This window comes from Quercus suber, unplaced genomic scaffold (assembly GCF_002906115.3).
Source record: "Quercus suber isolate HL8 unplaced genomic scaffold, Cork oak 2.0 scaffold_474, whole genome shotgun sequence".
Classification (NCBI taxonomy): Eukaryota; Viridiplantae; Streptophyta; class Magnoliopsida; order Fagales; family Fagaceae; genus Quercus; species Quercus suber.
Genome location: NW_027069925.1, coordinates 567294 through 590832, shown reverse-complemented (window position 1 = coordinate 590832; position 23539 = coordinate 567294). Strand labels below are relative to the sequence as shown.

Below are 23539 nucleotides of genomic sequence, written 5' to 3'. Positions count from 1 at the left end.
TTGGTTGAGGATGACCAGTGGCCATATTTCTATATATTCCTTCCTTTTCCTGAGATGTAAACAGGTGAGATTGGTCTTGCATTGTGCCAGAACATTCATTATAATATATACAGTTAAATAAAACATATTGTACATGATTCAACTTATACCAAACCAGCACATTACATGATGACTCATGCGAAAGAAGAGAAAGAACTTGCAAGAACAATTGTAATGACTAATGACACATGCAAAACATATATAACGGCTATCATGTTGCTTAACAGGTAATTTAATTGTCATCTAATTTTGTCTACAACTATGATCACAAATTTTCACAACAGTATATGACAAAAAAATATGCTTTGAATTAACATCTTTGGGCTAATGTGGTGGCAATGGTTAAAGGTCAGTTATAAGGAATTTGGATTCAATTACCTACTTATTTTTAGTTATCCTTAACAGCAATATCCAAGCTCCATACAAAGTTGGCAATTACAGGGCCAACCTTGATCATCTGGTTCATTTTAATCGATCACATATATATTTTATCTATGAAAAAAAATATGCAAGGAAAGAATATTTTGAATGTAATGAAAGCATCAAGCGAGACAATTGTTAATGTTTTTTGTGAAACTTGATTCAATAATGACATAGTATCCACACTACTTGATCTTCAAGAACAATGGAGACAAAAGAACCAATTTTAAACCTTTTGGTAGCGATGGTAATTAAAATCCAATACCTAGTACTAGGAAAATCAGTCAGCACAAAAATTTAAACTCTGGTGAAGAGAAAAATTGTAAAATTAGTCCAACACAAGGTGGAGGAAGAGAGAGGGAAAAAAAGAGAGCAAAAATTGCCAATTAACCTTACACAACCTGACAATGAGATTTTACAAAAGTAGTTCCCCTTGCAGTGATACAATGGTCATTGTATTGATCAAACATCCGAGCAGTTCAGGACAAAATTTAATTCAACCAGCCCCCACCTCCCCCAAAAAAGAAGAAGAAGAAGAATTATTGCATGGATTGTATTGTATAAGTTTCTGCTGGCAAATCTAGCAGACTCAAGATGCAAGAGCCAATAGCTGTGCCTGTTTAAAAAAGAACCACGAATATCCATTAATTTGCTTCAAATATTGTTGGCAGATTGGGAACTAACCATGCTTCCCATCCTAACCTCTCAATGGTCTTTTCCAAGAATATGAATCTTTATAACCATGCCCTTTGGGAACCAACTGCAAACTATCAGAGGCTAGATAACTAATAAGTAAGATTATAGTTATTGCATGTCTCAGATCTATCTTTCTATAACACGCCTACTGTTTTTAAATTCAACGAAATCCCTGCCCATGTCCCTATCATATTCACCAAACCTTCCATGTTGCTGCTTCCCAAAACTATCTTCTCTTCTACGCCCCTTAAAATTCTGCATATCACCCCCTCTGTCATTCTTTCTCCACCCTTCACGAGGAGTCCTTTGAGATCCTCTCTTATTACCTCGAGACCCTTGTGATGGTTCATCAAAATCATCATTGAATGAATTCCTTCTACCACTCATCTTACCAGCAGATCTAAATTTTGTGTCTCTTGTGAAGTTATGATTGGCACGACCTTGAGAATTATTTTGTCTTCTATCAGATTCTACATTATTCCCTCTAAATCTATTTCTAGCAGATCGTACATTATCATCATCCAATTCCGAACCAGAAAAGAGACCATCTTCACTATCATAACTTCCTTTCCTCTGGAAATCCCTTCTCCCAGAACCAAATTTATTCCCTTTATTTTTCCTGGAATTAAAATTTCTATCTAAATCATCATCCACATCAGAGTAGAGGCCAAGCTCCTCATCAGAACCAAAGCTTAAATCCTTGGATGGACCTGCTTTACCTCTGCCTCTACTTCTTTGTCTAGAATTAGCAACATGACTAGATTTCCAGTTGGGATGAACTGAAAGATCTTCATCTGAATCCAAATCAAGTCCATCATCCTCAGAGCCTGAGAAAGCAGCTTTTCTACGTGTTGGCTTGGATGACTTACTGTAAGATGGAGAACTCGTTCTATGACGAGCAGCCATGCCATTACCAATGCCTTCAAAATCTTCTGATCCAGAGTACCCTTCTACCTCAGAAAATTCATTTGAAGAAGCCTTCCGTGCTGAATTGTTATGAGTATCAAGCTCGTAGCTATCAATATCATCTTCTTCATCATCAAAATCATCAAACCCCACCCGAGCTCCATGAGTATCACCATCAGAATATTCTTTTTCATGGACCCTTGGCACACTGCTAGACCTATTAAAATCACCTTCAGGCCCTCTGAAATTTCCTCTCTGAGCGTGGCTATCTAAAGGAGAATTTTCAGCCATCCTGGGAGAATCTGCATACTCAAAAGCAGCAACATCTGCCCCGTCCGATTCATTGTCATCAAAATCAAAGTTCCAGGCATTAGAAACCTCTTGCCGGTTAGCAGTCTTCTCCAACCTTGTCCTAGGACCATGTTGCCTTTCTTGCATTCTGTCCTCCATAAGTTCATCAGGTGGGCGCTTGCATTCACAATGAAAACATGCCATATTCCTCCTATAATTTAAGAAGTTGCACCTGCCACATACAAAATCAACAATAAAGGGATGCAATAAACTCTTCATTAACGCTGGCTATGTATAAGTATAGATGTTCATCTTTAATATGCATTTACAAAAAAAAACATTCAACAGGGGTCCAGACCAATGTTTTTTCAGGTTACGGGGAGATGAAAGTGAAGAGTAAAAATCAAAGAACAATATAATATAGCCATGCACTCCATTGCATTAAGTTCAGCATTTTTTTTTTATAATTTTATTTTATATAGTTATTATTTTTTTAATAAAGGACTTAGAATCAAGTAGGCAGATGATGCAGAAAAGGTCAAAATTTATGTTGTAACTCTAAAATTCTGACCAAATTGTATTTAATTACACTCTTATCAAACCAATAAAAAATTGTGAAGCCCTTGCATGCACCCCCAATGAACCTAAAACTATATGGTGTACATGAACTGCATATAATAATATTCAATCATATCACAGATAACTAAGAGACTTCCAAAAAGCCAACCAATCTTTGAATTATTTTCAAGTTAATATCAGCAACAAGGGGAAAAAACATAGTCATGGAGTAAAATCTTACTCAGGGCATTCCCATTCTCCTGGAAGCAGCTGTCTCTTTGGACGTTTGGCATCACATTGTAGGCACACAGTATTCTTTGCAAAATTCAAGAAGTCACACCTGAGATCAGCAAGTATCAGCATCCTTAATTGTTGGTAAGGATCTACCTTGAAAGCATTTTGTCATGGGTTGCAGATATTTCTAATCATGTGTAAAATCACTTTGACATAGTTGCACAAAACAGCCAAAAAAAGCAGGTAGATAATTTTTAAATAAAATTTCACAGGAATTTATATGCATCCTCAGAAAAAATTAAAACCCTTTGATTGATAACAGAACACAATAAATTTGCCTGGCCATGACAAGATAAAAAAATTCTTAGGTAAGACATACTTAGGACACAGCCAGTCTCCTTTTTTCATCTCAACATCATCGCGTCCAACACGTTTCCTTGGAGGAGGAGGAGGCTGCTTGACTTTGGGTGGAGGCTTTTTAATTACTGGCGGAGGAAGATTTGGGTCTATAGGAACTGAGCTCAATTTGACAACCTCGTGAAGCAACTTACGAACAACAGTCTTGACAGACTTTTGTTTCAGAATATCCTTGTTGACTATTGATCCATTCACAGGGTCAAAACCAAAAGTCAATAGAACACGCATAACATCAATAGTTCGTGCCTCATCCTCTTTATTCGTAACCAAATATGCTCTGTCACAGGAGTTCCTCAAACTGCAGGAGCTGCAAACCTGACATACGAATTGCCATTATCCAAAATGCACTTATATAATAAAATATTCAATCATAAACATATATAAATGAGTACGAGGGATGAGGCAATGAAACTGGAAAGATTAGAACTTAGAAAAAAAAAAGTACATAGACGATTAAGGAAGGAAAATCAATAGACTGCCTCATATCTGATCACTGCCATAAAAATATTAATGGCTATGTATATAAAAGCTTGTTTTTTTTTATTCGACTAAATTAGAAGGCAGAGCAAAGGACATACTACATTAGCAGTTCAATATCTTTTTAAAGGTTGGTTGTTTTAAATCCATGACACGAACATCCTAAACTTAAGAACATAATATTCTTGGAACTAACAACAGCAATTATGTCTAACTAGGCAGGTTGTAAAATAAGAGCATACTGTGAGCATCAAGAATCCAAAAAAAGAGGTAAAGCCTTCAAATACTAAGCAACAAACGAGGATAGGGAGGGTGGGAAAGGAGAGGCAACAGTATGTCAGTAATTAACTCAAGTTTTGCATGAAATTGGCAACCAATACACTCAACACATAATAAGGTAAGAAAGTAACACTCACATCTCCTTCATCAAGGTGGACGTGCTTCCTTAACAGTTTTGCAGAGAAAACCACCTTTTTGTCTGCACTTGGGCATCCAAAACCAACCAGAATTTGAATGTCCTGTCTTGACAAGGACCTGAAATTAATTTTCTGTCTCAGCACTTGCAAAGCAAAGTGGTATTAATTTCATTATTGTTATCTATCACATGCATTAATAGAGTCCTAGAAAATAAATTGGGCACTTAGGTGGGTTCAGTACCTTAGTCCAATACTAATCAACTAAAAGGGGCCTATCATCCTTTTACTTTTCCTTCAAATTGGTTGTGGAAAAAATGAAGACAGACTTTTTTCTTTTGGTCCCATTCGAAGGATCATTAGTTCTGTGAGACACACAAGAGGTGGTAGAACTCTTCCTTCCCTTAACCCTCACCCCTAGTGTAAACGGGATTCAATCTCAAGTCTAATGTGTGATGACTGATGACAGGAAACTTTATCAACTGAACTAGTGGAAACTCACTTTGATTTATATGATTTAAGTTGTTCTATTTCATGAACAACATTAAACTTCTAAGACTTAAAAGCTGGGATTGTCTCTTTCCCTACATTAACTGCCACAAGAAACAGCATGGTTACTTTTAGCGACAGCAAGCATGGAATGGATCAAATCAACCTAAAGGACACTTATTAGCATCATGATCATTTCCCTAAAAGGTGATCACAGTATAAAGCCATTTGATACGATTCATAAAAACCAACAGCAATCAACCAAACTATAAATAAAATTCCATAAACCAAAAACCCACAAAAGCATTTCCACAGAACACTCAAAACCCAAAATTTCAAAACCAAAGAAAACCTGAACTCCATACCAAATCCATTTCTGCACAATTCAACATTCCCATAGACTAAACCAATGCTATTCATAATCCAAATGCTCACTTAGTCAATAATAACCTTATCATTCTAATAATTTCTTCAAAATTATCTCATAATCATCATCATCAACATCCACATTTCCCACAACATACACACACAATCATCATTTTCAAACCAAACACCAAAAAAATTCAAAATTTCATATTCCAAATAAAAATATTTGAACTCACAAACCTCAAAATATCGAACCGGTCCTTCCCGAAATTGATGCACGCCGTGTGCACTGCCTTGAAATCCTTAAAATCAATCCCCAAATCCTCATCTTCAACTGCAACAGTCTCCGAAGCATCGAGGCCCAGCTCTTTAACCATTCTGTCCTCATCCTTCCTCCTATGATCAAAGTAATTCTGCCCCACCAACCTCTCCATGAGCTCAATCCACTCAGGCCATGGATGCACCACCTCCACCGCTATCCCTTCCTTCTTCTTCACCTTCTCATTCGCAACCTCCAATCCCAAATCGGCATTACCACTGCTGCTATCAATCCCCAACCCTAGTTGCGATTGGGGATGAGGTGGGTGGTCAATTTGTGGGTTTCTGGATTGGCGCCAAGCGCGGATGCGTTGGAGGGTTTGGTCCTTTTGGGAGAGGAGGGACTGCTGCTGTTTTTCGATGTTGTCGATTTGGTCAAAGACGAAGCTGAGGCGGGCGGAGAGAGAGGAGGGTTTTGGAGGAGGAGGTGGTTCTGAAGAAGAAGAAGAAGAAGAAGAAGAAGAAGAAGAAGAAGAAAAGGGTTTAAGGAGAGAGAAAGGGAGAGGGGGTTTGGGGTTTTGGGAGGAGAGAGAAAGGCGTCTTAGGAGAAGCAGAGAAAATGGGGTTTGTGCCATTTGTGAAAGAGAGAGAGAGAGAGAAGAAATGGGGTTTAAGGGGTTTTAGAGGTAAAGAGTGTTAAAACCCTCAGCATGAATGAGGAAAGAGGGAAGTGATGAGCAATGAGGACAATGCTTAAACCCTGTGGCCGTGGAGAGAAATGATATTCTGTATAACAGGTGTATGAGGTATCTAACCTCTATATAATCATAACCCCAAAAGATTAAAATAATAATAATAATAAAACCTTGACACTTTATTTGGTTGGAAATGAGGGAAAAGAAAGGCCAGGGAAAATGAAAAGAAAATGCTTCTCTTCTCTTGTATGTGTTTGGAAATAGGGAGGGAAATAGAAAATAAAAAAGAAGAATTATTTTGTTTGGTTTGCAAGGAAGAGAAATGGAAAGAAAGATATATTTTTTTATTTAACTTTTTATACCCTTATGAAGTAAAAATAGGAATACAAACTAATGGGAAATTTTTTAATTTTGAAGCACTTATAAGTCAAACTTTGTTGCTGCAATTTTTTTTTAAAATGGTGTTTCTCTCAATTTTCGCCCAAATTAGGCAAAAAGGGGGAACCAAAATGTGGGCTTAAGTGATTCAATTTCTTCTTTTTTTCTCTTCTCTCTTGCTAGCAAAACAAAGGAAATGTTACTCTTTCCTTTGTTTCTCTTCTCTTCCCTCATATTCCCACTTTTCCAAATAAAGTGTAAAAAGCTTCTAAGGGGATGATTGGGGTGATAATCTTCTAGAGTTTTTAGATTAACTTTGTCATAAAATGTTTAAAATCATATCCATCTATTTTGAAATAAATGGTTGAATTTTGCCCATTGATAATTTAAAGAAATATTAAAGCAGTGATAGTTAATATTTCTTTGAATTTTGATGATAAGGTAGATACTAATCCACTCATTTCAATATGTAATGAATAAGATTTTAATCGCCATACTAGAGTTACTATACGAATTTTAGAGAAAGATAGTTTCTCTCCAAACTCTTCAAGCTCTTCCCCCTATTTTTATTGGATGTGAATTTTGGAAAATTTATCAGTAGCTATATCATCAATCAAATGTTTAAATTTCAAATTTTTATAGTCTTAAATTATGCATAGAAAATATGGTTATTGATCAAATAGTAATTAATATAATAGCAAAAGAAATAGTAATTAATATTTAATTTAAACAAAATTTGACATGCATGTTAAGAACATAAAGAAAATATAATCAAATAACTAGATTTTCTATATATATAATCATGTTAATTTCTTTTTAGATTGGACTCTGGACAAAAACTTTGTCCTTTATATAGAATCTTAATATGTATTCTAACATCTTGTCATATAATGGTATTGGTAGTTTGGTACCTATGCGCACTCATGTGAGACTGTGAGAGGATTGTGTAGAATAATTTGTCCTACATACTCACTAAAATTCATTTCTCCTCCATCTACAACACCCAAAGGAGGTGACATCTCACTCAATTGTCATATTTCTTTTAGATTAAGTGAGACTCATTGGTGTGTATCACACATCTTGACGTTGAGAGGAATGTTGGATTTAATAAATTCATAATTTTCATTCCTTATTTCTGTTCTATTTTTTAAATTATAAATTCTTATATATAAAAGCCTAGATGTAACTTTTTTGTATATATTTCTAAGAGCCTTTTACTTGTTGACCAAGATGATAAATGATTCCAATTTCCAACTCATAAATGTCTTATATTCAAGAATAATCAACTAAGTTTTCTTGTTAAGCTTAACTGACATTTTAGTGAATTTATAATTTGAAGGTTTTGTTCGTTTCTAACAAGAATAATGACTTTAAAACCACGATCTACTTGAAAATAAGAATGCAAACCACTGCATAAATCCCATCAAAACTACAAAAATAGTCATTTTTCAAAAAATATTTTCTATAAACTATCTCACCCATCAAAACTACAAAAATGAGTCATTTTCTAAAAAATATTTTCTATAAAACTATCTCATTTTCCTATGTTTAGTAGTAATCTTACATGAATTAAAAAATAATTTCTTAACTTTTCTTATTTAGTTATACTTTTTCTGTTTATTAAAGATATTTTTCTTTTCACTTGTTTTTTTATTTTTTATTTTTTTATAGCAATCAAATACTGAAAAATGCAAAAAACTATTTTTCACACAATTTTTCAATGAAACAAATGGAGCATAAAATACACTGGACATCAGACTTCTTTGTTGCTATATATAAGAACAAACAAGCAGTACATAAGAGTCTTGTGGGTTAGTAGCATTGACCACTTTTTTGTATGAGCAAGGTACGGTATTAACATCACAGCAAAACAGAGGATTACATTGAGCATCAGACTTCTTTGTTGCTATATACAACAAATGATTAATCACCTAAAAAACACAAAATACAACTTACAACACAGGACTAAGTAAAGAAGAACGTATGTACAAGTACAACAGTAACCTCATTCAAACAATGGAGATAATGTGCGGAGTGGAGAATATTGAACAACCAAAATATGCGGGGTGGAGAATATTGAACAACGAAAATCCTTCCTTTCAATTCCCACCGTTGAAGAGCATGTTGGAATGACTAGTGCTCAAAACCACTCAACCATACATTTCGGGTAGAAACCTTCATCGGCAGCAACAGAAGAAAGACTTTGTAGTTCTTTCTGAACTTTCCGCCTCTCATAAAACACCGAGCATGCTAGTGAAGTGCACTTGACTCCACTTTCTACAACCCAGTCACTGCCTCCACAATGTCGACAAATAGCAGCAAGGTGTTGCATCTCTCTCTCCAATTTTGAAGTTCTTCCAATCACAGCTGCTGCAGCAGAAGCTCCCTTAAGCAAACATTGATTGCAAATATGGGTTGATGCCTGGACCAACTCACCACAAAGAATACAATGTTTTGAGAGATAGTAATAATCAATTCTGGTTCGTTGTGCATTTGGAGCAGAGAGGGGGCGTTTAGCAAAGGCATCCCTGACTGGACGGGGCATCTCTATAAACCACCGGTTCAAGTCAGCTCCAACAAGTCCAAATACCCGCTGCAAAGCAGGGATTATTTGTTTGTTGATGTAATATAAATCATTTAATCTAAAGGGGGAATCCATTGCCAAAAGTTCCAACGGATCCACAACCATATCAATCAGGCGGGCCCCTAGCTCCCCATGGATTACAACATAAGGTATTCGCTCTGCATAGCGTGGTTCTGCCCTTGGATCAGCTCTCATTGCTTTAGTGGCCACAATTGCTGCCGGTGGGAGAGATGAAGAGCTCCTTGTACAGTAGGTACCTAATCGAACCTCCTTTGCAAAAATAAAATCCTGAAGAGAAACCCTGCCAGATAGAATCCGGGTCCATTGGCGCTGCAAATATGCTTTAAGTTCAGAAGTGTTCTGATGTTCAAAAAAGAGTCTCAACGACTTCTCCAGTGTCTTAGAAACAGCTCCACATGTATCCCTGCGTACTGTCTCAATGCCTTTAGCATCAAATACAGGTTCAGACTGTTCAGGGCTCTCATAACTGTAACCAACATAGCGTTTCTTAGTAAGGAGGAAGCATGGATGATATATTTTCTCCATTTTCAAAGTGACTGGGTTTGGATTCATAGCAGTGATTGCAGAGGCAATCTCATTCCCAATTCGAAAAGACTCTTTGACTGTGCGTCCTTTGAGGAGGACAAACAAGCTGTCAGTATCACCATAAATAACTTTAGCTTTCCACTTATCATGTGCATTCACAAATGAAATTGCCTTTTCAAGAGTACAACGGCCACATTGAACAATACTGTCTGCAAGCTCTGCACAAGGCATGCGGCCACTAAATCCAGCAGCTGTATAGCCATATGTTACATTTGCTATTAGCTTCAAAGCAAGCTGTCTTGCATTAAAAATCCGGTGAAGAATTTTCTGCAAGGGGGACAATCTTTTCATAGCTTGTTTCACCATTATTCTAGTTGATAATATTTCCTCTAATAAACGGGGCATTATGCCTTTACGGACCTTTGAAGATACATACATAACACCATTTGGAGTAAGTAATATCTCATTTTTCACTCTCTGTAGAACAGAAGGATCTGGTGAAAATGAACTAACCCCAAGTGTATTTGCCTTTGAAGGAGCAACTTTTCCAAGGCATGTAGAAAAGCAAAGATTGTATGCAATTATCATCGAAGGATAGAGAGACTGAAAATCAAGAACAACAACCGGATCTGCATAAAAACCAGACTCCGGTTCCATCACAAGTGGTAGGCATTCCATTGCGGGTTGAGAAGCAACCTGTTGACTTCCTGGGGATATGGCAAGATAATTTTGTGTATGTGCCAATCTCAGAAGCATGGATTCAACGCGGTATTGTGAACCTCGAGAGAGAACTGAGAAAAAGTCAATACCAAACACACGAGCAAGTTCTGATGTTCGATTTATCTGCAAAAACACATATCAAGATAATTCAAGCAGGAACTTACAATTAAAAAAAGAAAACCCATTAAATTCAAAACTAAGAATATCAGAAAGACTTTGGTTAACACAATTGAAGCTCTAACCATGCTAGGGCATGACAAATACACCTCTATCATGACAACAATGCATAACTCAACTGACAAAGTTTGGTATCCTACCATATCAAGTTGGTTCATTATCTCAAGGTTCAATCTTGCTCTATCTATAAAATACTCTATACATCTAAATCTTCCTCGTCCAGGACCACAAGAAAACCATTTTGTTAGTACTTTGTGATGAAATGAAGGAATTTTTCGCCTCAGCACAGCTTCGGCTACTGCTTCAATTGTGTACATATTAAGCTTAACTTCACCACGCATCAATCGCCATACATTCAAGACAATTCTACCACCAACATGAACACCACTGGCATGAGTTCGACCCCATTCATCCTCAATAATGGCATCTTCTAGTATCACAGGATCAGTATTTAACTGTTCAGGAATTAAGTTGTCAAAAATTCCTTTCTCAGAAATATCTAAATCTCCAGCAGCTATCTTGGTTTCAGATGGTGTTCGAGATATGTTATTGAGTAAACCTATACCGAGATGTGAAGCCCTTTCTGCCAAAAAACCAAGAGAACCACCTTGAATATCCCAACCCATTATTATATCTGGGTCAGATGAACAGACAATCTTCATAAAGTGACTCAATAAGTACTTCTCCTCAGAGAAAACCAACATCTTGCAGGCAGATATTCCATCTAGAGTCCTGCAAATAAATGAAGATTATAAAAAGCAATTAGGAAATAGCCATCTTCCATAACAGAGAAAATAATGAAGGCATCAAACAATGTTTATGGCATAGGCCACAAAGTAGCCCAAACCAACTGTAACATTCCAAGAGGCAGCAACATACATAGTCAGGTGCACAACACAACATTTAAACAGGTTATTCCAATTTTATGCTATAAAATGTAATGAATATAAGGAAAAAAATGTGTAAGAATAGCCCACCTAAATTTAACTCAAAAACCAAAAGCAACCAACTAGTAAAAATCACAAGCGTGTACACACACATAGTACCATGCATGTTATTTAAGGAACATTCAAGCAGGGTGATACATAAGAAAGTAACAATAGCTGTAACGGCTGTATGGGTCCCCCTCATTCTTATTAATTGCCCACTTTTCCGCTTCTTTTACAGATGGATAATAATTTTATTAGGCCAGAGAAAAAGAATTAAAAGGAGAGGAAGGAAAAAAGATATTCATCAAAGTAATAGGAGGGAAGATACAAAACGGAAGCAGCCCCCTAGCCTTCAAAATATAGAGAAGCAACAAACAAAACAAACTTTGTTGTGGTGCTAGAAGTTATCTTCTTATCTTATTCCAACATTATATATATGAAAAAAAAAAAAAAAGTCTTCTTTCCCTATATTTCAGTCCATTGCAATAAACATGCAGATGTTTGGCTAAAAGCACCAACACCCATCCAACTTTCACCAATATTTAGGGAAAACTTTTATTTTTCTCAAGGGTATGGGCATGGGTATTACCCTTAAGTGCCTTTAGTGGCCATGAGACATTCACATGGTCACCCCCCATTCTCAATTTGACTTGAGAGTAACAAAATAGAAGTATCTATTTGCACCTGAGTCAGCTTATGGGTAAAATTGATTGAAAATTTAGTTCAGTGGGCTTAATTTTATTCTTTAATTATTAAGTTAGCTATACACCCAGTATGCTGTAAACCCACGATCTTACCCTTCACCCATTCTTACATGAGAAGGGAATGACATTGAGCTAGAGTTCATTGGCACTAGTGAAAATTTGAGGGCTATAAATGCATTTTTATCAAAAGGTTAGTTATTATTCCATTCTCTTATGTTCACATTTCCAGCACAAGAAATAGAACATATGAGTTGATTTTTCAACTTGCAGACCAGACCTATCAACAGTTGTCCACATTACAAAAATTTAAAACATCAAGTCACACTCAACACAAAACAAACAATGGAGAGAAAAATTACATGAAATCTCAATTTGATTATCAGCAACCATACCTCTTAAAAGCTTCAGTTTTACTACGTAAAAGCACATAAACTTCAGGAATGGAATCTGTATCATTCTGAATAGCGAGAGCTATGACATTGATGGCATCAAATCGAGGATCAGGTCTGAGATCTCCTCTAGATTCAGCTTGAACCTATTCCCATTATAAAATTGTAAGGGAGAATTTATAGACAGATCATTTTATCCAAAAGTAATAACAAGCATAAATAAAGTTCTAATTATCTGGTTATAGAATGAACACACAATATAAGTCTCAGTATATACCAAGACATACCACAATGGATTCATAATCCAATACATTTCCTAAGGAAAGAGAGAGACCATGACTAATTTTTCAAGCAGATATTGAAAATTTCCTTACTCCAATGATACACACAAATTATACCAATTATTAAAAAGAAAAAAAAAACTAATTGATAAATATTTGACAATACATAATTTGGTGTCTGTTTGGGAACAACTTATCTAGCTTTTTCCTGAAATTTTTTTGCTGAAAATGTGCTAAAATATATTTGTATTTCAAAAAAGTGAGAAAAAGTGAGGTTTTAAAAAAGCTTAACTTGATATGATACTAATAATTTAAAATTAGAGGTAAGTGAATTCATCACTAAACAACTTTAGAAGGAAAAGGAAATGTACTATTATAATCCTAAAAAAGAACAAGAAGCCAAAACTTTTCTCTCTAACTCATCCTGATCTTGAAATACTATCAAGTTGACTTGACAGTATAGATGTTGGCAAAGTTAAGATGGTGCTATACTTTCGTACCAAACTAAACTGATCTAGGATAATGTCATATTATCGTCTGAATGACCAATTTCCAAGTGCTAAGAGCATGAGAAAGTATGAACTCCCTACTTAAAAAGAACAACCTTCAAATGCAAAGCATTATCATAATCAAATTGTAAATATTTATGTGTATAGAAATATGGAAGAGTATTTTGAATAATCATGTAAAACATTAAGCATACAAACCCAAGGGAATGTTCTCCAAAAAACATAAAAAAAAAAATTAAAAAAATTAAAAAAAAAAAGCCATGGGAATTTAGGTTTGAGATAACATATCTTTTGAATCTAATTTAGAAAAGTACGTCTAGTTTTGCAAAAATATCAAACATAAACAAAAAAAGTAGTCCGATACCTCTATACTTAACAATGTCAATTGTTGTCCACCACCAACGCTTGCAGGATCCTGAAACCCACTTTGACTAAGAGGAGTAGGCTTTGATTTCCCATCCGGTCCTGAAATCTGAGACATGTCGTGTGAGGAATCAGAGCATGATTTTTCTTTTGCAATACCTCCTCCACCCTGGATTATTGCTGTCACCCCATCACCAAATGGACTCCTTTCTGCATTAAGGTTTCTGGGGTTTTCATGATACAAACGATCCAAAATAGGCTCCACATGAGATCCAGAACTAGATTCAGGCATATCCTTGTCGGAACTATCAAGGAAAAAGCTTTGTGCCTTCTCACAATCATCAGGCAAAGAACTTTGAGAACCAATCAAACTGCTAGCTGAACCAGCAAAGTGTCACAGAACTGATAAGAAGTTTCTCATTTGCAAATGTAAATGTTATTCTTCCCACAAATTAACATGGGTAGCTTGCAAACATCCACCCTAAACTATAACCTGAGTTCCAATATCTTCCTAAAGTTTAAATCGAGCAGGCAACCCCCTAATCTCACAACATCGAAAAGTGCCTTACAATTCCAATTATCATTGAATTAAGAGCAATTTAATGAACCTGAAAAGAGAAAAAGCTGAAGAGAGCTTTGGATGTATCTTGTATCTTCTTTTTTTTGCTGGCGGAAGGCGGTGGGGGTGGGGGGAGGGGTTGATACATTTCTTCAATATCTGCTCCTACTTTGATGACAATTATAACAACTGCCTATTTGGTATTTTGAGTGATGTCAGGAGGTTGGTTGCTGAGTTCTAAATTTTAGGGAGGAAAAATGAAACTCAAGATGATAGTTTAGGAATCATAGAAATTACACAAATAATACTAAAGTAAATTACCATTCAAAGGTGATGGCTCCACTGATTCTACATTGCTCCCTTGAGAAGAACCTAAAATTTCAAAACCAAATGATAGCAAATCGGGAATTTTAAATAAATAATAATAGGAAGCCAATGCATTTACTTAAAGTCTTAAATGGATAAATAAATTAAAAAAAAAAAAAAAAAAAAAAAACAAACAAACAAAAAAACAAACAAATTTACTAGTTCTAGAGAACCTTTGTCATCACAGGATAGCCATCTATATACACTATCTGTAGAAGGAGGTGATAATACTGGTGTTAAGAGGTACAAGTAAGAGCCATCATTTTGACAGTGAGTAGGGATGCCCATGACAAATTGATCAGAATCAGAGCCACTAATTCTAGCATGACTGTCGATGACTTCTTTCGCTTCTCGACAATTTCCCTCAAAGAAAGGGGAAATATCGTCCATAACTGTCCCTATTAAAAAAAAAAAAAATATATATATATATATATATAAAAAAGTTGGTCAGATATATTATAAAACATGCACTACAAGATGAGGTAAATCACCATCACCCCCCCCCCCCCCCCCCCAAAAAAAAAAACAAAAAATAGAACATAATTAAGTCATGTTTATAGAAACAAAATGAACAAATGGAGCTTTGTTCTAAACGAAAGGACCAGTAAAAAAAATTGGAGGTATTGCATGCTATCAAGAAACTTTGTAACCTGATGATCCATCAAAATTATCCTCCTCCGGATTAGAGATGGTAAGTGTAAATGAAGCATTTTCAAATGCCCTATCTGTCCAGTCTGCAATGGGGGGTTTCTTGCAAAAGGTCATACCAATTAGTTCCGTACATTTTGCCTGAGTGTTGACAACTACAGATTCTGAGCTGCCAAACCCAGATAAAACAAAATCCCCTAATTGTTTTCCACCACGGCAATTCTGATTTTGCAGATCCATTGAGTCGGTTGTGGCATTTGTGCCCGCAAGATTCTCAAAAGATTTATCATGTACCCACCCCAAAGATGGTTCATCTTTATGGCCACTTCCATACATGGAACAATCTGCACCAGATACTTCACATTCAACCAGACCTGTTTGCAAACAGCTTGAAGCAACAGCATCAATTTGTTGAAATCTCTCAATAACCATGGCAGTTACACCAGACTCTTTAACATTGTAAATTTGAGAATGGCCCATGGAAGTTGCAGAATCTATAGTCTTGGGCTTAGAAATCCATGCTTGTGTATGCACTTGAGGACCTGTTGCTGCGAAATCCACAGGAGTGGTATTGGCTCCTATTCTGACCCCATCACCAACTTTTTCATGAGAACCAGAATGGCCGTCTTTCAACCTACTAGCCTGTGAAGAGAAGTCACTGCTGTACAAAAGAGGCAGTTTTCCATAAAAGGAAGAATCGGAATGTGCTGCTTTGACCTCATAAGTCTCACAGAAATTTGTTTGTTGGCCTGCAAGAGATTTCTTCAAATTGAGAGACTCAATAGGGATTTTGTCTAGTTCATCATTTAATCTTCTTGGGCAGAGAAAAAGACCTTCTCTTTGCTCCCCTTCCAAAAGCATCTTTTTAGTTCTTCCAGACCCACCTTCATGTGGTTCGACTAGGTGGGATCTCTTTCTCCTCATCAAATCTCGCACAGAGCATCCAACCAAAGGGCTTGATTCCTTTAGATCATGAACATTTGTATCAACATTTTTCATAGAACTATCTGCACAATTTTCTGCCTCATTTCCAACCAAAAAACTTGTACCTACAGGATCTTTAGTTTCACGAACACAGGCATCAATCATGTGGAGACCAACAGGCTCCAAATCATTCTTCTCCTCTTGCACCTTGGAAAATGGTAATGAACCCCATTTAGATTGCTTTCTTTTGTGCTTAATGGTGAGCCTAGAACCAAAATCCTGCAACGACTGGCACTCTGAAGACCCTTCAAATTCATGCTTCATCATTGTTTTGGATGAATTTCCTGTTGATTCAGCACAAGGAATTGAGATTAGATCATCCGCAGAGCCATCTACTTGTGGAATCATTTTCTCTGATGAACTAATAAAAGAATGATTCTGATCAGAGCAATGAGAAGCTCTCTCCTTCAGGCCCTCAAAGTCAATCAAGTCATCAATTGAATCAAGAATGTCTTGACACTCCTTCTGAGACTCGCTCTCATAATCCATATTAGCCTTCTCCAGCACCTTATCAATGGTTGTTGCAGGCAACAAAGGACTTAGAACAGTTTCACGAACAAGTTCATCGTCAGAATTTATATCTTCAGCAGCCTGAGATGTGGCAAGCCACCGTAGAAGACTGAGGGCTTCCTTATCTGCAGCCTGAATACAACACATGGATTTTAAGAACACATGAGAGATGTCTAGTAAATAATGTACACCATTTCACCAACCAAACAAACACCACTGAGGTACAATTACACGAGTTCTAAATATCTCAGTCTAAGAGAGAGAGAGATGGTTTAAGAAAACACTTAGAAGAAACCAAAAGGCATTCAAGACAGTATTGCAGCTTCCATGTCCAATACCATAAAATAGAAAAGGACCCCATCATGTCACATGGTCAAAAGAAAACTTATGCTTAAAAGTGAAAAGGCCCAACATCCAGGAGGATAAACATGCAACCTCATGATGAATTACCTTTGGATCTAATGATTCAGTAATTGCTGATGACCTCATTTCATCAATAGATAATGGCTTAATACATGTATCCCTCCCTTCAGTGAGTATCGGACCATCTTCTTCACATATTGAAACTTGTGGTGACAAAGATCCAATTATTTCTTTTTCTTTAGCATTCTTCGAAGGTTCTCCATCTATGTTGTTAGGGTTAACATGTCCAAGTCCAACCAAATTTCCTTCATTAGTTGATGATGTCATTGACTGCTTTACCTTCACATTTTTCCCAAATGGAGTCAAAGTCAAAGAGTTTTCTGCTTCACCACACAATTCAATAAGTTTGTTCTCAAATTCAAGACCTAGTGAGAGAGTTTTAAGAACATCTTGTGGAGGTGGTTTGCCAGGATCAGGAGGCATTATCACCTCATGCATTCCAGTCTTTTCATACTCCTAGAACACCAAGGAGAAATTCATCAAATGATCAAACAATATAAAATGTCAAAAGACTCTTAAAAGGCAGAAAATGGATATGACTAAAACAGACCTCCCATATTGGCACAAGTGATTGAACCATTTTCACTTCTGAAAGGGTTTGTGAGAGGGATGAATAATTTTTAAACTGCTGGTTAAGAACGTCTGCAAAACCCAAAAGAACAATTCTCACATTAACCTATAAAGAGAATCTTAAAAAACTTATGTGATATAACTGCAAAGTCAAACAAACCATCTATGGAAGCATCCCCCTCAAGTTCACAGACACTTTGACGTTTATTGCAATAAATATCTTGGTGTGAGGAAGCCTCAAACTCACTAGGAAATTGCCATATCCAATCAGCTGGAATTGTCGACGATATCCAAATCGGTGAACTTAAAGATGCATCACAACTTGGGTCTTCCTAATGGTAAATTCACACATCATTAATGATTATCACATAATTATGGCAGACAAACATTTACGTTCATCCCAAAAGCATTTGGCACTGAAAAGAGAGGAAAAGATAACCTGGAAATCATTAGGCATGCAGGTCAACTTATCCATATGCTGTTTATGCAGACCAATATGATCAAATTTCCTTGGTGAGAAAGTGTCTGGTATTGGATGACGGAACTTCATCTTTGATAAATGCATATGGCCCATCCCGTACAAGTTATAGTCAATCTGACAAAAAGAAAAGCTTAGATCTCATAAAATGTAAAACAATAAAGAAATTGAATTAAAGTATGCAAACATTGCACAAGAATGAATATTAATTGCGAGTCAGAAAAATGCATCACAATGGGACCCACCTCATAAATGTCTTATGAGGAGCATAAAAATAGTGGGTCCCAAGAGTGCACATGTTGCCAACCCACCGGCACCTCATTGCCAATTGCCTAGTGGGTGACTATGTTAGCATTCCTCATCATAAAATAACCATATTGTAAGTATCTTACAAACTAAGAATCATTTGGGAACCACAGTTTTCAATTTTATTAGACACCCCCCAAAAACAAAATAAATAAATAATTCAAACATGGGGAAGCATTTACCAGAAACTGGAGAATAAAGGGAATATGCGATTCATAGGGTTGTAAACTTCCATCAAGAACTGCACCACCCTGAAAAGCAAGTATTACTATTTTAAAAAGCAGGCATTCTAACACATCTGCAAAAAGAAAATAAAACGATGAATCTAAATAAAATTCACCTTTAATCAAAATTTAGTGGCCATAAAAAAATTCTCAATCAAACATAGGTGACATTGTCCGTGCAATGTCTACAAACAGTAAAATAAGTGATGCATTTGTATGCTAAACACTGAACAGATATATCGTCAGAGATCTCCTAACTAAAAAACGTGGATGCTTGGGTGACAAACTTCTACAAACAATACTTCTCTTAATCTAAATTGCAAAATTCACAGTAAATTCCAACCAATTGGTCGCAACATTTGAAAGAAGGGCAGTGATTAATATGCATCACTCCTAAAATTCTAGGAGAGAGAGAGAGAAATTATTTTTGAAAGTACTCCAAATCATGCACATTAACCATAAAGGATTGCATCCTATATGCTTGATGAAAAATCATCTACAACACAAACCTTAAATGTACAATTATACATTATCACTTTGTTCGTTTCGGCAATAATGTTTTCTAGAAAATGAATCATTTTCCAAAAAGTATTTTCTATAAAAAAATTTCATTTTCCTATGTTTGGTAACACCTTAGATGAGTTGAAAAACAATCTCCTAATTTCTTTTATTTAGCTTGCTGTGATATAGAGTTGTTTTCCCAAAAAAATTAGTTGAAAACAATCTCTAAAAATAAGTCATACTTTTTTGTTAACCAAAGATAATTTTCCTTTTACTTATTTTTTCTGATGCTACCAAACACTAGAAAACAAGGAAAAATATCTTTACAAAATTTTTTCCATCAAAACAAACAGAGCTTATAAGTAAAGGAATCTCAATAAAGTACATAAGAAGAAAATACCATGATAGAACTTATCAAAAAAAGAAATTGACAAGAAATTGCCGTGGCAAAGGAAAAGAGCTCCACTAAGTGAGCAAGCATAGATAAAGTAGTTTAAAAAAAAACCATACAAACCACAAAAGGATTCCAAAAAACAACCGCGCATCAGTCAAAAGGTTCAAGAAGCTTACCAAAAGAAGTTTGGCAGCACGGGAGACATCATGCGGATAATAGCTATATCTTTGTCAAGGTGTTCAATAAACATACTCTTAGACTATTATATGAATATAAGAGAACTCTAAGAAAGATAGTATAATGTGTGGATACAGATGTATTTTCACAAAAAGCTCTTCAGATGAATAGTAACCATAAAATTTCCTTGCTCGTACAAGGCTGCAACCATGTACATGCTGTCGCTTTGAACCAACATTACCTTTAAGCTGTAAGAGTTCAAACCAAAGCAAAAACATATGATGCCTGCAGGATCAGCAATGCAAAGGACAAATTGCAGAAACACCAATTAACAAACAACACAGAGGTTAGAACAAAACCTGTTGCAACCAAGCATACCTTCAAAGCTTTCTCAAGAGCAAGAGATACAGCATGTGTGTATGCATCACCTGTGCATATTAACAAGAAAAAGGATAAACTCAGAAAACCAGACAGCAAAAATCACAGTGCATCTTAACATCAGGACAGACAAACTTAATTTCACATTAGGATGGAAGAAGATATCACATCCAAAATGAAATTAAGAGATAAATAAAAAAAATATAGCACAAATTCAGAATATCAACTAAAAAAAAATTGACCCTGACTAACTAGGAGCGGCTACATAAATCCAATTTTTATTCCATTGGCTTAATTCAAAAAATATTATCTACCTTCCTCATGTGGTTGAAGTAATATATCTGCACAAGGCACATATAAATAGGGTAAAACCTGCAAAAAATATGGATAATTTAGTCAAGAATAACAATGTACTAATAAAGAAAGAAAGGAAGAGTAAATTTCAAACAATTTTCATATGCTTAAAGTACTCCATACATGAATTTTTTCTTTACATAGCATACAATATCTGTTATTTCAAACATTTTTTTCTTGATAACGTAGGGAACCTTTCTGAAAAAGAACCCTTTGGACTCTTTAGCACAATGTTGATTCACCACCAGAAAATGGAAAAGAAGATAATTTTTTAGAAATAAAATTTTCCAATGTGCAATTGAAAAGAGAGAAAAAAAAAATGAAAGGTGGATTTGGAATATCCTTTAAGTCCCACCAAATTTCATTTCAAAGTAGGCAGGACTTAAATTTTGATATTGAAGAAGAAAACGCGTGTCCTAATTTTCCCTCCATTTTCTCAACGTAACCAAAAGGAGAAATATATAACTCCATAAACTTTGATATGCCTATTTAAACTACTGCATTCAAGGAAAATTGACGAATCCAAGCTTCTGATAACATTCAATAAGAAGCCAAAAAAACAGGAATGATCTTACCCCATGGACGTGCAAGCAAGTCTTCTGACCAGCCGGCGTAGAACCATATATTCTTATAACAGGAACCTCATTCACTTTGCCACCTTCAAGAATTCAAAAAACCACTTAACACATAATGTACATTTCTATGAATACCATTTTCCTAGCTCTATGTTTGGTTCCCTGGAAAAAATGAATAACTACATTTTAACTTGAACATTTTTTCACCACAGCAAAGTGTGCAAGAGTCTTCACGGATTCTCAAAGACTTTTTTTTTTTTTTTAATAATAAAAATAATAACGTAAAATTCTATTATACCTACAATCTGTGCAGTTATAAATATTTTAATATTACCCGTCTGTTTCTAACTATTTAACAAGGACTTTTTAGGTAAATCAAAATTTGAAAAAACCAAATCTAACTCTCTTTACAATAGTAAGTGTTAAAGTTGCCAAGCGATTTGTAAAAACACGTTTTGCAGCATTTGTAACATTAGAAGATGATTTAAAACAACGTTGTTAACAGTTAACAATGGACAGAGGAACTAAAATGATAGTTTTGTAAAAGTTGACAAAATTTCAACTTGATAATTGTATTTTTGCCCACAAAAAATGTAAATTCATAATATATATTTCGAAAATTGTGAAATGAGTTTCACTTTCTTTTCAATTAAGAATTCTATTCCTAATATCAAACACTCAAACAAATTACAGTTAAAAAAAAAAAAAAGAATTAAACGGCGTCGTTTGAGAGTGAAAGTAGAGAGTACCTTGGAAGGAACTGTAAGAGATATCAAGGCCATGGATCGGCGGAGCCATGTAGTGATCGATGGAGACGATCCGAACACTGAAGGCGTTTGAATCCGACTGCGAATCTGCCATTGATTGTCTTCGAATTTACGGGAATGCCATGAAATTTTGCTTCTGGGAATGGAACTGGAAGAAAGAGGGAAGGTTTTGAATTTGGGGGGTTTCGAGGGAAATTGAAAATTTGTAAGTAACTTTGAAAGCTTCTGTGGCACACTATTGCAGATTTCTAATCCCGGAGAATGTGAAAATAGCAATTTGCTCCCCAGTTCTTTTATAAAATTGTGGATAGTCCATTGTTGGAAATTTTTTTTTAAAATAATAAATTACACTAACATCTTTTGAGGTTTTAGAAAATATCAAAAAACCCCTTTCTATTTGAAAAAGACCCTTTAACCTCCTGTGATTATTATTCTTATTTTTATTTTTAAAAAAATCTTATCATATAATCAATTTGGTTAGTAAGTGCTGATATTAAAAAAAAAAAAAAAAAAAAAATTGTTAATAAGCATTTTTTTCAAATTATTCTAGAGGAGAATTTAATTTGAAAAATACTACTTTTAGATTATTCTAAATGTTATTATAAAATTAATTATTAAGAGGTGGGCAAAATTTTAATGTTGATCTCACTTGTAATTCCAAAACATATAGACTCGTTCTCCTTGAGTAAACAATGCCTGAAAAACACCTATTTCCTTCTCTATACCCTAAACTATGGAGTAGTCTCTTTTTGCATCTTTGACCTAACTCCTAAATCTCCTCTCCTTAACGTTTCTTATGATACCCTCATATCTCACCTCCATGCTAAAACCTTTTTCATTTTAGCCATTAGCCATATTAGCATTTTTTATCATCACTTAACGGCATGGATCATGTTAACACAATACAAAAATGTTAGGAGACTAAACTGACACATTTGAAACATGGGAGACCAAAATTGACACATAACCTAAAGGTTAGGGACCAAATTCATAATTTACCCTAATTTTTATTAGCTATGTTTACTAATTACAATTTGGCATTTGGTCCATTCTATATAATTTGGCCCACATCGGTCCATCCAGTCCACTTCGATTCCTTTCGATCTAATTCGGTCCACTTTGATCCATTTGGTCAACTTGGATTTGTTCAGTCCACTTTGGTCTATTTGATTCACTTCAATTCAATTTAGTCAATTTTGATCCATTTTGGTTGACTTTGGTCCATTTCAGCGTATTTACTTAAGAATAGGAAAAGACAAGTTTGGTAACATCAACTATTTGAGTAATACCAATTGTAATATATGTGATGAGTTTTGATTATCGTGATAATCTTCTTAAGAGAATGAGAAATTTGAATAATAAATTTGAAATTTAAATATTTTAGTTGTACCAACAAAAATTAGGAAAATATAATACATAATAACAATAGTTAGAATAATATGGACCACTTAAAAAAAAAAGAATAATATATATCAACCAAAAATAC

At 35.3% G+C, this 23539-nt stretch overlaps 2 protein-coding genes across 2 annotated transcripts; both read right to left on the bottom strand.

Annotated features, from left to right (window-relative positions):
- Positions 1 to 817: 817 nt before the first annotated feature.
- On the bottom strand, positions 818 to 6363 carry LOC136062996 (uncharacterized). Its single transcript, XM_065762814.1, has 5 exons — positions 5547 to 6363; positions 4455 to 4572; positions 3524 to 3876; positions 3152 to 3250; positions 818 to 2584 (listed from the first exon to the last, which is right to left on the bottom strand). The coding sequence occupies exons 1-5, from the start codon at positions 6197 to 6199 to the stop codon at positions 1282 to 1284; spliced, it is 2526 nt and encodes an 841-aa protein (XP_065618886.1). The 5' UTR covers positions 6200 to 6363; the 3' UTR covers positions 818 to 1281.
- A 2021-nt stretch (positions 6364 to 8384) lies between these two features.
- Positions 8385 to 22252, bottom strand: LOC136061388 (DNA polymerase zeta catalytic subunit-like). The gene is made up of 18 exons (XM_065762813.1): positions 22036 to 22252; positions 21287 to 21369; positions 20672 to 20729; positions 20358 to 20407; positions 20115 to 20227; positions 19979 to 20021; positions 18866 to 18934; positions 18339 to 18494; positions 18060 to 18231; positions 17880 to 17971; positions 17357 to 17785; positions 15415 to 17038; positions 14938 to 15162; positions 14720 to 14770; positions 13841 to 14217; positions 12690 to 12832; positions 10805 to 11396; positions 8385 to 10610 (listed from the first exon to the last, which is right to left on the bottom strand). Exons 1-18 carry the CDS (start codon positions 22145 to 22147, stop codon positions 8778 to 8780), a joined length of 6222 nt encoding a protein of 2073 aa, XP_065618885.1. The 5' UTR covers positions 22148 to 22252; the 3' UTR covers positions 8385 to 8777.
- Between the last annotated feature and the right edge of the window lie 1287 nt (positions 22253 to 23539).

Coding starts and splice junctions, on each gene's coding strand:
- LOC136062996 (XM_065762814.1), bottom strand. CDS start 6,199: ATGGCACAAACCCCATTTTCTCTGCTTCTCCTAAGACGCCTTTCTCTC. Junction 3,877..4,454: donor TCCACCTTGATGAAGGAGAT/GTGAGTGTTACT, acceptor TTCGTATGTCAG/GTTTGCAGCTCCTGCAGTTT. Junction 2,585..3,151: donor GGAGAATGGGAATGCCCTGA/GTAAGATTTTAC, acceptor TGTATGTGGCAG/GTGCAACTTCTTAAATTATA.
- LOC136061388 (XM_065762813.1), bottom strand. CDS start 22,147: ATGGCAGATTCGCAGTCGGATTCAAACGCCTTCAGTGTTCGGATCGTC. Junction 17,786..17,879: donor CACTTGTGCCAATATGGGAG/GTCTGTTTTAGT, acceptor TTGGTGTTCTAG/GAGTATGAAAAGACTGGAAT. Junction 14,218..14,719: donor GGAGCCATCACCTTTGAATG/GTAATTTACTTT, acceptor TTGCTGGTTCAG/CTAGCAGTTTGATTGGTTCT.